This window comes from Rhipicephalus microplus, chromosome X, assembly GCF_043290135.1.
Source record: "Rhipicephalus microplus isolate Deutch F79 chromosome X, USDA_Rmic, whole genome shotgun sequence".
NCBI classification, from domain to species: Eukaryota; Metazoa; Arthropoda; class Arachnida; order Ixodida; family Ixodidae; genus Rhipicephalus; species Rhipicephalus microplus.
Window position 1 is genome coordinate 196373192 of NC_134710.1, and position 16152 is coordinate 196389343.

The 16152-nt window shown below is 44.2% G+C and overlaps 1 protein-coding gene across 1 annotated transcript in view; it reads right to left on the minus strand.

Annotated features, from left to right (window-relative positions):
* Positions 1-16152, minus strand: part of LOC142775916 (N-acetylated-alpha-linked acidic dipeptidase 2-like) — a 43211-nt gene that overhangs the window by 15373 nt on the left and 11686 nt on the right. The window contains exons 6-12 of the mRNA XM_075878443.1: positions 15310-15628; positions 14138-14237; positions 12307-12390; positions 5631-5713; positions 3731-3942; positions 3513-3576; positions 2887-2951 (exon numbers count right to left, since the gene is read on the minus strand). Coding sequence (XP_075734558.1) covers positions 2887-2951; positions 3513-3576; positions 3731-3942; positions 5631-5713; positions 12307-12390; positions 14138-14237; positions 15310-15628 — 927 coding nt within the window. The remainder of the gene's footprint in view (positions 1-2886; positions 2952-3512; positions 3577-3730; positions 3943-5630; positions 5714-12306; positions 12391-14137; positions 14238-15309; positions 15629-16152) is intronic.

Below are 16152 nucleotides of genomic sequence, written 5' to 3' on the forward strand. Positions count from 1 at the left end.
TGCGTGTGTCTCATTCACGAAGCAAGTAATTCTTGCGTCGCGAAACCCGAAATATTCACGTTACTTGCCACAGATTTGGACTTCTTGGAAGCGCCCTTGAACTCATCTTTGTTTGATCATAGCTTCTCAAGGCGCATTCACTTAAACACACATATATTCGTACTTGCCATAAATTCAGAGTTGATTCATTGCACCGTGTCCGCGTTAGTTTCTCGTGTATTAATGTTCTTTTGCGCACCCCCTCACTATAAGATGATTCTTCTTTAATGGCAAAACAAATTTTGTGTTTCGCAAGATCGTCTGCATGATGCGCGATGTCACAAATCTGTGAGAACTTGTTGCATTAAAATTATATGTGCACAGTGTGAACAATAAAGAGTGCAGTACTGTGCCGAAGTTTTTTTTTGGCCTTGCCAGATAGTGTCTCCTTCGGAGTGTAATTCAGGAAGGAATCCCGGTGATCAGTCTGGCGGCGGCTTTATTGCAGTTTACGACACGTATTCGTGTGACTTTAACAAATGATTTCAGTTGTAATGCAAGCATGTTGAGCCATTTATGCGCACGTACACCTCTGTGTGAAGTATTTGTGGATATGAAGAAATAAACATGATTAGAAACAGATGAGAGCCTTCGCAAATGGGCAGTCATCTTAGTCCGGAAAACTGTGGATTATCTCCCTGCTAAGGCCGACCAAGTCGCAGGGCAAGCCTCAAAGCTGGACTTCCTTCTGTGCTCGAGTCCACTGCCTTACCCATCGCATTGTTGTAAGCCACGATTGTTTCAGTCTACCACAGTATAAGTTAGGCGACGCTAGTGAGTTGGAGACTAAAGTACAGTTCATTTTTAGCTCTCCCGACTCGGGCCCCTTCAAAAACGCTTCTACGCCTCAATTGACTCATGGCAGTCAAGATAAAGAGCAGCCGCGATCCAATTCATTTTCTAAAGTAATATTTTGAAGGCGCGAACATCACGTGATTGCTCCATAAAGCTTTTCTTATTTTGTTCCCGCCTGCACCTGCGTCATCTGTGAAGTAAATTTCAGGTCAAGCAAACCCTGATAAAGACATGATAGAGTGGTCTAACGTTCCAGAGCCCCTGCTAAGCGGTAGTTTTTTTCTGCAATGTTCGAGCGCAAGGCGTGAAAACGTTGCACAAGCGGCCTGCAACGCAAAAAGCTTACAGTTCTTGGTCGCGAGACGCAAAAAAAAAACATTCTCAGTAGAAAACTAGGAAAAAAATGTTACAAAATCTCAATATATATAATTATATGACTGGTGTATTGACTGAAAATTTCTCCTCAGAGTAACTCAACTGTAAGAGGATAGCATATTGCGTGATCATGCGTTCAGGTCCAGGTTGCTCTCGAATAGAAACGAACAGAGCAAATATATTCGGCATGCATTCGAGACCCCTGTAATACTTCAACGCAAGCGACAGCCCATTGTGGCGAACAGGTTTCGAGCGTTATGCGTGCACGGCGACATAAGCAGTGGTATTTTTTTGTCCTTCGCAATTGCATGCGTAGACGAAGTTACGCGTCTCGCGGCAAGATTGTCGTACGTTGCGCCCTGATATCAATAGGAACTCGCGCACCTGCACGTCATCCAAGACAGCCAAGATAGAATGATACACTTATACAATACGCGTCACGGAGTCATGCTGCATCACCGGTGATTCTGTCAGACTTTCTAGTATAGGACATGCACACAATTTGACAGCGCAGTCGTATCAGCAATCGCCACTTAACGTGCATACAGCTGCAGCTTTTTGAGCACACAGTGGTACGGAGTAGGAAACAAGAAAAAAAAAGCTGTAACCCTTTTAAGGTAACAGACCGAATGCCTACACAGAAATCGCACTGGTTCGTCATGAATGTTTTGTTTAAGTATTCAGGCAAGATACTGAAGGCATAGCATCTCAGTGCACCTCGAGAAAATTAACGGTTTCTCACCTTTTTTTTTTGTCCTAAAACTCTTGTTTTATCCTATCATAAAGGGAAAGATTTAACATGGCGTGGTAATACGGGGTATTTTTTTTTCGTTCCGAAATACCGAAATTAATGTCTGAAACACAGCATAAGCTCTAGTTCTCTAGCTTGCTCTTAAACTGACATTCAGTCCACGATGAAAAAAAAAAGATACGTTTACTCTAGTCATCTAAAGTTAAAAAAGTTGTGAGGCTGGTTCTGCTTAAAGACCTTAAAGTGTATAATAACTTTTTCTTAGCGCACACTGACACAAGGCTTAACGTGGCCTTAACGTGGCCTTCTTGGCTGATGCTGGGTCTTGCTTAGCGTAGACAAAGTAATAATAATAGTTGTTAGTGTGTGTGCTCGCTGGAAGCCGGGTCCTCGACCTAGCGTGACCCGTGTGAACAAGCTTGCGAACGCATTTACTGGTACGACGAAAAGTGCTAAAGTTTCGATTGCATGACAAACACTTACAGTTGTCAAATATTTCCTTTGGATCAACGTGTTCTAAGACGGTAAACGTTGATCAAAAAGTAGAGGATGCTCAATGCCTTTGTTTCTTATTTTTACTTGCATCCTTTCTTGTAGCCTAGAAGTGAGAGGTTACAGAAATGCATGGCGGGGTGACTCCATGCAATATCATAAAGACACGCGGATTGCAAACGACCCATTCGTTCGCACGCAATGACGCCACTGATCAACTGTCGTTAACAGTATCAACTAGCACGTCGCCGCAATATAGCAAAGCAATCCATATGTGTTTATCCACCATATGCATCGCAGCGCCTTTTGCCAGGACAACAGACAGCCTTCAAGGGGTGGAGGCAAACTTCAAAAGTAGGTAGAAAACTCGTTCTCGGCCAGCCCTTTGCGGAACGGCAAATAGCAACTGGAAACATATTCGGTAATCGTCTTACCCACTTGGTCGCTTCTCGGAATGGCTTCGAAAACATAGGCGAACCGGTCACCGAGAATTCAGGACCTGCATTCGGCAGAAGAGACAAAGGCGTCAGTGATAGCACATACGCATAGGACTTCAGATGACCGCAGTAATTCTAGCAAAGGGACCGGAACTTGACTGCGTATACAGCGATACAGGGTATTCCGGATAAATGCAACGCATCTTCGACGAAGACGGGAGACACATAATACACAGACGAGCGCTGTGTTTTTTCATCTGTCCCTGTCTTCGTCTCAGCCGCGCTGCATTTATTCCAGTATGTACCAACTTGCCCAAGTCAAGATGTTATTGGGGCTATACCTTCTATTGGCTTAGTAACATGACTGCTAAATGTCTATTTCTCCTAATTCAGACTGATTTGAGTAGTTCTTTCAAATGATTCCAGAACACTGCCTAACAACTGCTACTTTAGTACAGACGAAACCTGTGATAATGAAATCCTGAGGGAGTGAAATTCTCACTGCAACAAAATACTTTCGGAGTGCTGGCGAACAATGCATTTCGTAACTAGTGACTGTGAATTATATCTCGAGCATCCTTTACCATATTCTGTCGACAGACGCACGCGAAGCATGGACTGACCTGAGGTGCAGATGTCCGAGTTGAAGTAGGCAACTGTTCTCGCTGACATCTTGTGTAGTTGACCCTATGAAACAACAAAAAAAACCGCATTCAATCACATGTGTGTCTGTTTTAACACTGTCAGCTAGCAGGCATAAAATCCTCGAACTCCATAGACACCCGAATTTCGGCGCACACCACCAGCAACATGAGACTACACGAGAAAGTGAGAGTCGCACCTCGAGGAATTCGGTGGCTCCGACCTCGCCGAATTCGTGTCCGTCCCAGGCGCCGAACACAATGGTCCTGCGTGGCCGCCACGGGTGCTTCCTGCTCATGTACTGCTTGTTGATGATGTAGCAGAGGCCCAGAGCTTGCGCCAAGGCCGAACCCGGAGCCACGGCGCCACCACCCCACGAATCCAAGGGCACGCCAAACACAACGTACCGGTCTGTGCGCAGACCGTGTCTTTACAAAATGCACCATCATTTTGCTTCCAAAAAAAAGCTCTCAGGCCGTCGGAACAGGACTAAGTGCGAAAATGAACTTCGGCGCAATAAATAACAAACTGAAGACACTGACACTTGTGACATCCAGCAAACATGCATTTTAACAACTTAAGCTGCATTTTAGTAAAGTATAGGAGTACATTATGAGCAGCAACGTTTACTAAGAAACTGACATTAAAATTGAAGTAAAGAAAACAATCAGACCATTACGCCATTGATTATGAAAGTAACTTTAAAGGTTCGCTATATTCAAACAGTCTCATAAGATCAAACTTTTGAGAACAACGCACCACTTTTAAAAAATGCAGTATTTTTTGTATATGTGGTTTTCTACAGTATACTCTTGACTTATTCATTGATACTGAATACTTGTTAACGTATTTTTTAGTCGTGTCTTATTATCGCAATGCACTAACTTGTCTCACGGTTGAAATTGATATTCATTGGCCTCTATAGGCTCCAGTAAAATGTGTTTGAACTCGTTTGGAAAACAAACGATACTCACATAAGACAAAAATGACGTTTCAATCGGAATATCCAAGCAAATCTATGTACAAATTATATACGAAGCTATATACAAAGCCATATACAAATCTATATACATGCTATATGTAAAGGTATGTACAAAAACAACACTTGAAATGTTGACATTTAACGTTTGTGGGTTTACGTAAGCCGCTCTCATAAGGGGATGAGAGCAAGTGAGTTGTCTGGCGAGGTTTCATAGCGTTTCTAGAACTCTAAATTTCGAGTTTTATGAACAGTTCCTCGGAGTTCAATTATTTATCCTCCCACAAGACGCTATTATATGTATACCCGAGCTCCTAATGGCGTATTTCTTTCGTCTTTTTGGCTATCAGACCTTAATGTTCTCTTTATTCTCGCCATATCATATCTCTCTCCGTTGCCACACAAAAAAAGTGAAGTCATGCATGCATCAAACCAGCACTTTGCCTTTTAACATTGTCGTTGAGAAAATCAGAGACCGTTTTAGAATATAATATGAAAAATTTTGCCAGTAAAGCTCCACCATTTCTACAGCACAAAGACACTGCTGCAAGAAGTAAGACTTCAAGAAATGGCATGCATGGAATCGGCAGTGTTCAATGCGTGGACTGTTGCTGTTATATGACGTCTTCTACACGTCTCCGGGACGTGTTATGTTTGTAGCATATCGCATCTAATTTTTACTTTCTTTTTTTTTTTCCAGATAAAACGATGAAAGCATCTTGTGCCGAAACAAACAGCAATCCACAATGTAACAGCTGTTCACGCGTAGACAAGCCTAAACAACCCAAGTTCTCTACCCCCGTATTCTTGAACGTCCCTTCACTCAAATCTTCACATTGACTTGAGAAAGTTGATGGAATCGCCGTCTCTAGGCAGAGCAAGTGACTGCACTCAACGATAAACTCCAGTGATTCTAAAGAAGCACAGCGTCATTTTCAGTCAAGTAGTGGCGCAGTGCACAACTAGTGGCGCAGTGCACAACTCTGTCAAGCAAAAGACGAGATTCGAGTGGAGGAGCATTTGTGAATATCGCTTGGCTTGTAGTGTACATGCTCACTCATCGGAATGGCATGCCTTTTTAAACCCGCAGTCGAGATATACAAAAAAAAAGTCATGAAACCTGGTTCGACTTCTCCAGGGAAGAACGCCAGGATGTTTTGGATGTTGCTCTCGTGAATGACGTTGTGGAGTTGGACTTGCAACCTGCGATGAGTATAGTGAAAGTAAAACAAAAACAAAACATTAAGCCCAACCTGCGATGAGTATAGTGAAAGTAAAACAAAAACAAAACATTAAGTCCATGTTAGAAATGAGAACGCATTAGTGATTGGAGTGCAAGATATATATCTACGAATAAGATTTTGTCTCAGTGTCAAAATACACAGACAATGTCAGCTGTAACCATTATAAGAGAGAACTAGACGCGTTATGTTTTCAATTTCACAGCCGTACGACGCAGATAAGTGTCCGGAGGGGGGTTCAAGGGTGGGCAGCCACGCCCTACCCCGTTTAGAATTTTGTATATTTTTTTATACAGCATAGCAGTAAGCTACACAACTCGATAAGCACACTCAGGTCCCCCATATGTGTGTGAAATGGCCTTCATTATTACCTGCCAACTTTGCACATTACACAGTATACTGACTAATCTTGCCGTTCATGACACAGAAGTGAAAGGCTGCCCATGCTCGACGCCACCCCCTCTCCCTCTACTGCCTGCGGATGCACCCCTCTGCGAAAAATTCTGTGGACGCTCTTGGGCATGCACATGCTCGTAATCATTACTACTTATTAACTTCCCATTCATACTTTTTTAAATCTTCACAAAAAGTAATGTAAGAAGTGAAAAAAAAGTTTTTGTCAATGCCAGTTGGTTCTGACGCTTATAAATATCGTAATGTACTTTCCTCATTGAAGGGAAGACGCATTTTTTTCTAAAATTACAAAATTTTCGTTCTTATTTGCGTTCACAAGTTTTGTTTCTCTACATTTCCGACAAAAAAGTGATGACTGTAAACTTGGAGTAGGTTAAAATATTTTATAGAGAGCACAAAATGGTTACTAAAAACTATATATAGCTCATTGTCTAGAGTCCCCTGGAAATTGTTCCCCGGCTGTTTGACACTGCATTTCGCATGAGCAGTTAACAGAAGCCACATGCGCAAAATAACCACAATTTCTAAGCTCTCATGATGGTAGAAATAAAAAATATTTTTGTCACATAGATGAGCTTTCATTTATACTTTTAAAATGCTGTTTTCTCGAGATTCATTTCTGGGCAGCTCTGTTATCTTGAACACCTCGTTTTTCGTACTTATGGTCATCAGATCAGGAGGAAATTTTAACCACATATTTCAAAGCAAGTGAAGAGTGCAATTATTTCTTAGAACTTGATATCACTTAAATAACTATTATGGTTCTAGAGTAAACAATTAGCACATGCTGAGCATTCTAAGGCTTTTCATATTAGAATTTTGCTTGTCCATTAAAATGATTTACACGTTCATTCTTACTTTTTTGCCTGTTATTTTCATTTTACATTTATTGCGGAGTGATATGAGGAATGAAAGGCTCAGAACCAGAAAAGTTTAGGGGCATAAAAACTTTGGCCGGAACGAACTATATTTTACACATTGTCATGGCACAAAATTGAACGTGTGCTTTTTACAATAAAACTAATTATGTATTTGAAATCAGCATCAAATCTTTAATATACAGCAGAAAACTTCACTGCTCTAAGCTACAGATTAACGGAACATTTTTTTTTCGAATCTCATCTCCCCTTAAATGCGTACTAACAAGTAACCGCCGCTTCCAAATAACGCTCGTACCTTAGGTGTCGCAGTCTGACACTTTGTGAGCCTGTCTAAACAGTACACCACACCTCATCATGGAAACCGTAGGGACACCACAGAGTTAGCCCCAAGCCTTGTCTTGTCAAAAACAAAGACGATTTCAATGTGCATTCTACGATCCGTACATATATGAACATATACCTTCATTTTTAGTGCCGTTTTCTTTTTTCAAGTGCGGTTCATTCACCTCTCATCTGTAACTGAATAATAATATCCGAGGTTTTATGCGCAAAAACCACGATATGATCGTGAGGAATGTCACAAGAAAGGAGGGTCCTGAAAATTCCGGCCATCCGGTGTTGGAAAAAGGCAGTGCTGCGAACTTGTTGAGGACGTGAAAAAAAGGTGGTTTAGCGCCCCAAAACTATGATCGTTATGAGAGATGTCGGAAATTTCGACCATCTGGAGTTGTTTGACGTGCACGTAAATTTAAAATACACGGGCCTAAAAACATTTTCGCCTCCACCGAAAACGCAGCCGCCACCGCCGGAATTCGATTCCGCCACCTTAGGGTTAGCAGTCGCTGGGACTATAAAGACTAACAACAAAATTTATTGAAACGAAAAGACCAAAACATGTCAAAAGGACTTGTTTTTGGGTGAGTTGGTACAGATGACAGAGGCGCAAAAACATTTAGTGAAACGGGAAGTTCTTCTCTTCCCATTTTACGAAATGTTTTTTGCGCCTCAGTCATCTGCACCAACCAAAACATGAGAGGGGAGGGATTTGGTGTTTTTTAGCGTGCATTGACAGCGCCTATGCACTGGCCTCTAGCATTTCTCCTCCATAAGGATGTGACCGCCATGATCGGGATCGAAACCACGACCTAGCAGCCGAGCCCCGTATACGTGGCGTACTCTGATCTGTGACTCGGCACGGGCGTTTCCGGACTGACTAACGGCCCACACGCGCGAACACCAGCGGCGCGCTGTGTTATCTCCCGCAATTGTTATCTTTTTCTGTCGCTGACGATAAGGAAACATGCAACTAGAGGAAACGCATCGCACCCTCGGCGTCGTCGTTATCGTTCGAGAGTTGTGGAATTTCTCCACTTCACCGATATGTGTTTCCACTATAGGTTTGCACTTGTCTATTTCTCAACGGCGAGGGTGATACGTGCTAATAGAGGATGGCGATGAAAATAGTTAATGCATGAGGTTTCGCATGTCGAAACCATGACTTGATCATGAGGTGCGCCATAGTGAGAGGCCACTGCAGGGGTTCTTTGACATGCGCCTTAGCATGTATGAGTGTTATTAGTTATTTCGCTTTCACCGAAATGCGGCCGCATTGGCTGGAAATCGAAACGGCGACTTTGAGCTTAGCAACGCGGCACCTCAGCCTGCTGATCTAGCGCGGCCACTCGGGGATGAAAATAAAAACTGGGGGACCCTTAAGCTTCCCCTTTAAAAGTTGAACGCGATAGTGAAATCTGGCCCCTAGTGCACCAATCAACCGCTATGTGCATACTTATTCGTATGTTTTGTTACATACACGCACGCACAAAAACGCGCACACAGTAGATTAAACCAGCGCGCGCTGTTATCGCTGAATGGGCTCGTTTTCATCGTGACACCTGTCAAACAAAATGCGTTAAAAGGGCCCTGAAACACTTTTTCAAGTAACCATGGAATGAATTCACTAGAAGAGCTTATTGCCTCACAAATTCAACGCTGAAAAAATTTTAAGAATCCGTCAAGTGCAAGTGGAGTTATAAAGGTTGGTCGCATGCTGCAATTGCATTATATCTTCACTCGTCCCGAGGAAACCACTGGAAGCTAAGCGCAGGGGGGGTGGCAGGACAAAGAAACTACCGCGTCTAGTGACCTCGAGCACTTTTTTTTGTTCGAATGCGTGGCTTTTTCCAGTGTGATCGCGTGCGCACGCGTGGACAAGTAGCGGCCTCCCGCGGCTATCTCGGTAACTTGATTTTTCGGTCACAGACGCACAGACGATTTGATTTTTCGTTCACAACCAATAGGGCCGACGCCAGCGGCGGGTTTTCTGCGACACGAGCTCTTTAACGCTATCGCGTCAAAACACAGCATGCGTGAGATGGTGAGTGTTTGTTTCGGCTTCAAAATGCGAGCCTTGGAGAGTTTGCCATGATGACCAAAAAAAAAAAAAAACGTTGGGTGAAAATTATACCAAAAACTATTATATACACACCGTCATACTGCTACGATACGTTCACCATCAGCTACAGGGTCAACGCCTTACACGTCTTCGCTATCGGTGATAATCTGCGAGATTGGCAGAAGTATGCCCACAGAAAGATATCCTGTGCGGCCGTCGAGTGCTATACGCTGTTTGAGTCGGAAGAAAGTGAGCCCTGTTTTTGTTACTTGCGGGCCGCACATCGCACAATCATGGTAACAAACGTGGCCACGTTACGAAACATGTTAAACGGCCCGTTGTTATAGTGCGAGCACAGAACGACGACGAAAGGACTAGAGGACGAACGCTGTATTTTCCAACTGCGTTTATTCTGCAGAGCGTCAAAACTTGTATAGGAAACAAAAAACAAATTGACAAAAGTTGAGCAACGCAAAGATGAGTAGGGCAAACTGACAAAATAAAAACAAGAAACAAAACTGATGGCTAAAAGAACTATCACTATAGTTGTGCGCACCGATACTTTGATTGATACGTGGGGTTTAACGTCCGAAAACCCATATGATCATGAGAGACGCCGTAGTGGAGGGCTCCGGAAATTTAGACCACCTGGGGTTCTTTAACGTGTACCCAAGTCTGAGCACACGGGCCTACAGCATTTCCGCCTCCATCGTAAATACAGCCGCCGCAGCCGGGATTCGATCCCGCGACCTGCGGGTCAGCAGCCGAGTACCTTAGCCCCTAGACCACCACGGCGGGGCTACTGATGCTTTCGAAGAATCTCAATTCCTTCTCGGATGATAACAAGAAATGCTCGTTAACGAATGAATCCTGTTCGCGTGCCACCTGCGCGGCCTCGACGATGATTCGGGTGTGATCATCTCTGTGCTTATACAGCGTCACTGTGGTCCTCGAAGAGAGGTGCACAGCTGCACGCAGTGCAATGCTGTGCGCCTCTCTTCTAACATTGTTAGCATGTTCCTTCAGTTGATCATTCAGACACCTACCAGCCTTTCCGACATAACCTGCGCCACAGGAAAAGAGGACCCTATACAGAGAACTTCCCGGGAACATCGCATGAATGCACATACCTAGTCCTATATTTAACGTTACAATCGGTGGATGACTGCGTCTTGACGGGGTTTGTCGATTACGTAAGACCAATTCATTTGAGCGGTGTATAGGAAATAGCACACGAACGCCCACGTGTTTTCCAATTCTCTTGAGGCGGTGTTTGAAACAACAGCTATCCTTTCATGCTCTTTTCGCGTGTTGCTCGGATCATGTCCTTGTTTGTGCTTAGTCGGAGCATAGACTCAGCGACAGAGGCGATAAGCGCCTCAGGTAAACCGAAAGCCATAAGCCGGGGCAATTGAGCTTTGAAGCTCGCAGAATTACTGTGATGGCACGACCTGTTCAAAGCATTCTCAAGGCATGTCCGTGTTATGCCTCACTTTACTATCTAGCTTGCTGTGAGCGGAAGAAAAAGGAGGCAATGGTTTCTGAGCACGTGGTTCGTAACGCCAACAAACATGCTGTGTGTTAAAAAACAGTCTTAAATGTAAAAACGTAACGTGTCATTCTAGGGCATCTTATGTGTGAGCACATGAGACTTCAAACAATCTTCAAACACGCTTAACGTTTGGGCCGATATCGTGTGGAACTGGAAGGATTCAGAACAACCCTAAGAATAATCTATGTATCTGAATACTTTGATGACATGCGTACCTTTATTCTGCAGTATATTGCCCATTTTGGCCAACAAGAGACCATTCTGTGAAGGTGCTATGCGAGCACGAGCCGACTGAAAGACCTTTTTTTTTCTGCAGATAGATGCAATCAATCCATTTAAAGAACGTAGAGGTAAGGTACACTAAAACAATGACTTGATTGATTGATATGTGGAGTGTAACGTCCCAAAAGCACCATATATTTATGAGAGAAGCCGTATAGGGGACGGATCCGGAAATTTCGAACCACCTGGGGTTCTTTAACGTGCACCCAAATCTGAGCACACGGGCCTACAACATTTCTGCCTCCATCAAAAATGCAGCCGCCGCAGCCGAGATTCAGTCCCGCGACCTGCGGGAATCCTTAGAGACTTCAGATTATTCCTAATAAACAAGCCAATTAAGTTGCTTTTGCCACGTTTTGACGCCGATCTGAGCTCACGCTATAACAATTGTGATGACCTACTAACTAGCCAAACCACCACGCTTTTAAGTGAAACAGCCCTTAAACTGACTGGGCGGATACCATGACTTGAGCGAAATAGCAGTGTAAAGAATAAGCGAAATACCACGTTGGCGCAAAGCACCTTAACGTCATGGGAGAGATTTTATTTCATGCCGCTAAACGCTAGACAATTGCCCAGTACATAGTGATACCGCGTGCAAGTATTTACCGTGATCGTCTACTTGCAATACGACACAGAAAGAAAACAGTGCAAACGAGCTCATGCTCGAAATTAGCAAGCAAACTAGTGGCTACACAAACTAAACAGAGGTGGAATTTTGCGGTGCGAACAAATGGTTCGTTGGTTCGTTCTGCGCCTTTCGACAGTGCTAAAGTAGGAAAGCCCAAGTTCCCACTGACCACCTTAAATAGGTTTGCTTTGCTCAGAGCCTTGTTTTTGTTTTGCACTTTTTGTGCCGTTTCCGTTTAGTAAATTTCGCCCCCTCAATCTCGAATTTACATCGAGAAACGGTTCGATTTGTAAGCATATATATATATATATATATATATATATATATATATATATATATATATATATATAAAGGGAGAAGAAAGTACATGAAAAGCGCAGTATTGCGTAAGTCCACTTACGTTCCTCTGGTTTCGGCTCCAAGACGACATGCTACGCCCAATTCCGGCACCCACTTTTCTGGGCACTCTGGTCCTTCCAGTCGCCTGAATAATGCAGAAAGTAGGTGGCCATAAATCTTAAGAAAAGGTAACTAATTGAGACAGAGGGCAGATATGTAAATGTTAGCGAAACTTTATAGAGTCTAAGCGTACAAAACGGTGGCCTAAAACTCTCACAAAAGGTCGAGAGTAGGTACGGTGTGGGTGTAGCGTTTTTATCGCCTTGCAAGTTTGACAAATAGAAGACAGTGAGTGCGAAAATTAGCGTGCAAATGATTTCGGTAAATGTGTACCTGCTGTTGGGACCGCATCGCATTATGTGGTGGAGTGCACATCAGGCAAACAGGACGACGCATAATTGAACGCACAAGAGCACTAAGGTGTAACAATAATTTGGCCCTCGAATTTTCAATGCACGAGCTGCGCCTGCTTGTTTTCGACAAAGACAGACTAATGACAAAGTCATGTGATAACAAAAGAAAAAAAAAACTTACTGATGCCTATTTCATCAGGCAATGACAAGTGCGTAAGTACGCCATGGCGTTCTTTCGAACAGGAAAGTTGGCTTCTTGCATGGCCATATCTAACGTTTCTAGGTTTTTAGATTTCATTTGTCTGGTTTTCGTATATACGGCATTCATTTCTCTTGCAACCAGTTCCTCTTATCAGCGGTGTAAACAGTTTTTAGTTGTTGCAAGTCTTTCTTCTGATCTTTGAGTTTATGTGAATCGGTAATATAGTAAAAAAAAAACATGTCCGTCACAGAAAGGTTGCTTGTGCACTTTTCGACAGTGTAGGTAAAATTATTGTCGGGCTATCTGACAACGGTGATCATATAATTTGTGTGCTTTAGTCTCTGTATACTATTTTCCACAGCGGCAGACGAGCGCGGCTATGTTTGATCACGTGATCGTAGATGACGCCCTCCGCCAACGCGTGGCGCCAGCGAAGCTTCCGGAACGATCAAGCTCGTTGCGGCAAAGTGTGAGCAAGTCACATACGCAGCAAAACATTCAGTCTAAATGTAGTCACTTAAAAGTGGATAACGTTGAGTTATATGCGTTTCTTTGGTGCGTACTACGCCACAGTAATAAGTTGTATGTTTTCTTCTACTTGTTTTTGACGTGTGTCTTTAGTTGTATTAGCAACCACCAGCAGCTGGGGTTACAAGTCAACATGGCAGCACCCATGATGATGCGACCACCCGCTTCCATCTGAAATTCAGCTTGATGTTTGCCAACTGCAATATTCGGCTAGTTTTTCGTGTCATCTCATGCTGGGAATAGAGCATCAGTTATGTTCTGTCTTTATAATTGATATTAGCCATGCCTGATAATCTGATAATTAATCTTGAAAAAACTAAGAAATACTGACGAGTGCATTGGTCTTGAAGCTTCAGGGCAGGTAGCGCAAACAAAAGCCTTGTGAGTCGCACAGCGCACTACGACGACGTGATCGATTCGGGAGGGGGGGGGGGGGAGGATACCGCTTCCACAGGTACCACCATGTTGACCTCCTTCCGGCGCGGTCGTCACTCGCCAATGCATGTGCGCAGACGCTATGGGGACGCCGAGCAGACAACGCGGCACGGATGGGGACCTACCGACAAGCGCTGCCAAAGGCCACAATGCGGGTATGGCCACAGTGCGGTGGCACCATGTAGTAAATTATGGCCCCGGAAGTGCGCGCGCAAAGTTTCAGAGGCCATGAGAACATAATCTTCAAATTAAAATTATGCCTGATGTGCCTTCGCTTTTTTTTTTGCATTCCTTTGGCATTTAAAACATCGTACTTGAAGAGCTCCGCTGCATCCATGGAGTTGATGGGGTGGACTTGGATCTTAGGCACCAACGTTTCACTCATGTGTGTCCTGTGTAGGTCACTGAAGGCGTCTGTAAAAGGCAAAAGCAAAATGGAAAGTCACGCCCGCTGTGCGCGATATACCTTGTAGCCGTCCTAAAGCGAAGTAGCATTTTTTTGCCACACGAGATGGGTCGATGCTCGTGCGTATGTGACGAACGGGGGATGTGTCGTGCGAGCCTCGACCAATCTCGGTAGCGCTAGATTATGCACTCAGTTGTTGTGTAGGATTCGATTTTGGTTGTGATACAACGGCAGCTGGAGATCTAATAATATTTACGGTTCACCGCAACCGTTAGTTGGACAGCTGGCAAACTTTGCGAGCTCCAGGTTAGCTGCGCACAAACAGGTGGTTGGCTAAACAAGTCTGCACTTTGCACTGCCGGCTCTTTTCTCGCCCGCTTAGTGCGTGCTCGCGACTTGCGCCGAATGCAACTGCGAATTTTCGAGACATGAAGTATATAATATTCGTCGCATGACAAGTAAATAACACCTACCTAAAAAATTAACATCCACCAGAAAATGCCATTCACTCTACGTATCTGTTTTTCATTATCGCACTGACTTGTTAAAATCCACTACCCCCCTCCCCCAATGTACTGAAGTTTGAAATATACCATTCGTTCTTTAGAGAAAGATGAATTGTCGAAGGCACTAGGCACTGAAAGACAGTACACCCTGATCATTGCTTCTTGCTTTACATTGTTAATATATAACTGTTTATGTATTATTTGCATTCCGCTGACTTAAAAGAGTGGCTACTGGGACTGGTTGGTATTGCATTTTTGAAAGAAGTTCACTTTATTAGTGCGCAGGATAAGTTTCAGAAAGAAGACAGGTACGCTCTGTCATATCCTTCTTTCTGAAACATTCCCTGTGCACTTAAAAGGTAAATTTCTTTCAAAAATTGTCATTTCATGTATGTCACTTGTTTTCTCATTTTTCACTCTTTATAGTATCTTGCTCTTTACCCATTCCTGATACAGCCTTGTAACGAAGCTGCATAATGGGAAAATAAACAAATAAATAAGTAAATAAACGCAAATTAGCGCGTCCAGCAACTGTCGTTTGTGCGGTGACAATGAGTAGGCGGGGACATCTCACAGCGGGACGCGAATCCGGGGGTGGCGGGGTCGCCGATGTCGTGCGGCATGCGCACGCTGGCGCGGCGAATGGCCGTGGGAGGCATCCACCAGGACTGCGGGAAGGCGCTGCTTCCGCCTCCACCCGAGATGTCGCGCGGGTCGCTGAACAAGAGCACGGCGTGCGCGCCTCGGTTCGCGGCCGCGGCAACAGCCACGCCGGGGCTGTCGGTGGTGCTGTAGCGGCAGAGCAGCGTAGAGGACCACAGAGAGGGACCGAGGCTCATGAGGTAGTCGAGGTCCTCTTGGAAGCACCGGTTGCCGTACATAATCCTTGTATCCTGCACGGCGTCAGTCACGGCAAACAACACGCATATATAGTAGAAATGCATCTCGCTTAGGCTGGCTGGTTACGCATGCTCATGAAAACGGTGCTAAAATGACGAGAGAGAGCTAAAAAGACATATATACAAGCACTGACTGACAACTTCACAGTGGGCAGTTATATGGTGCGGTCTTCCTTCTCAGCGCGGCACCGCGATGTTTTCACTTTAAATGAACTGGGAGCCAATCTTCATGATTGCTGTTCTTTAGTGCAGCTGAAGAGTCACCGGTCACAGTGTCTAATCACGGAATGGTAGCATAGAAAAAGCCACGAAGCTTTTTTTTTTTTTGTCAGAAGTTTCCGAGCTGCAGCGCCGACGAAGTTACACGCAATACATTCTATGAGCCGTTGTAGGTGAGCACCTTACTAGAAAGGCTATAGCAGTCTTAGCCTAAACCACGGTGCAAGAATACTTTAGGTGAGTGAACTCCGGGACTATCTGCTGCCTGGAAGCCTGAGATATGGCGCTGCAAACTTCGC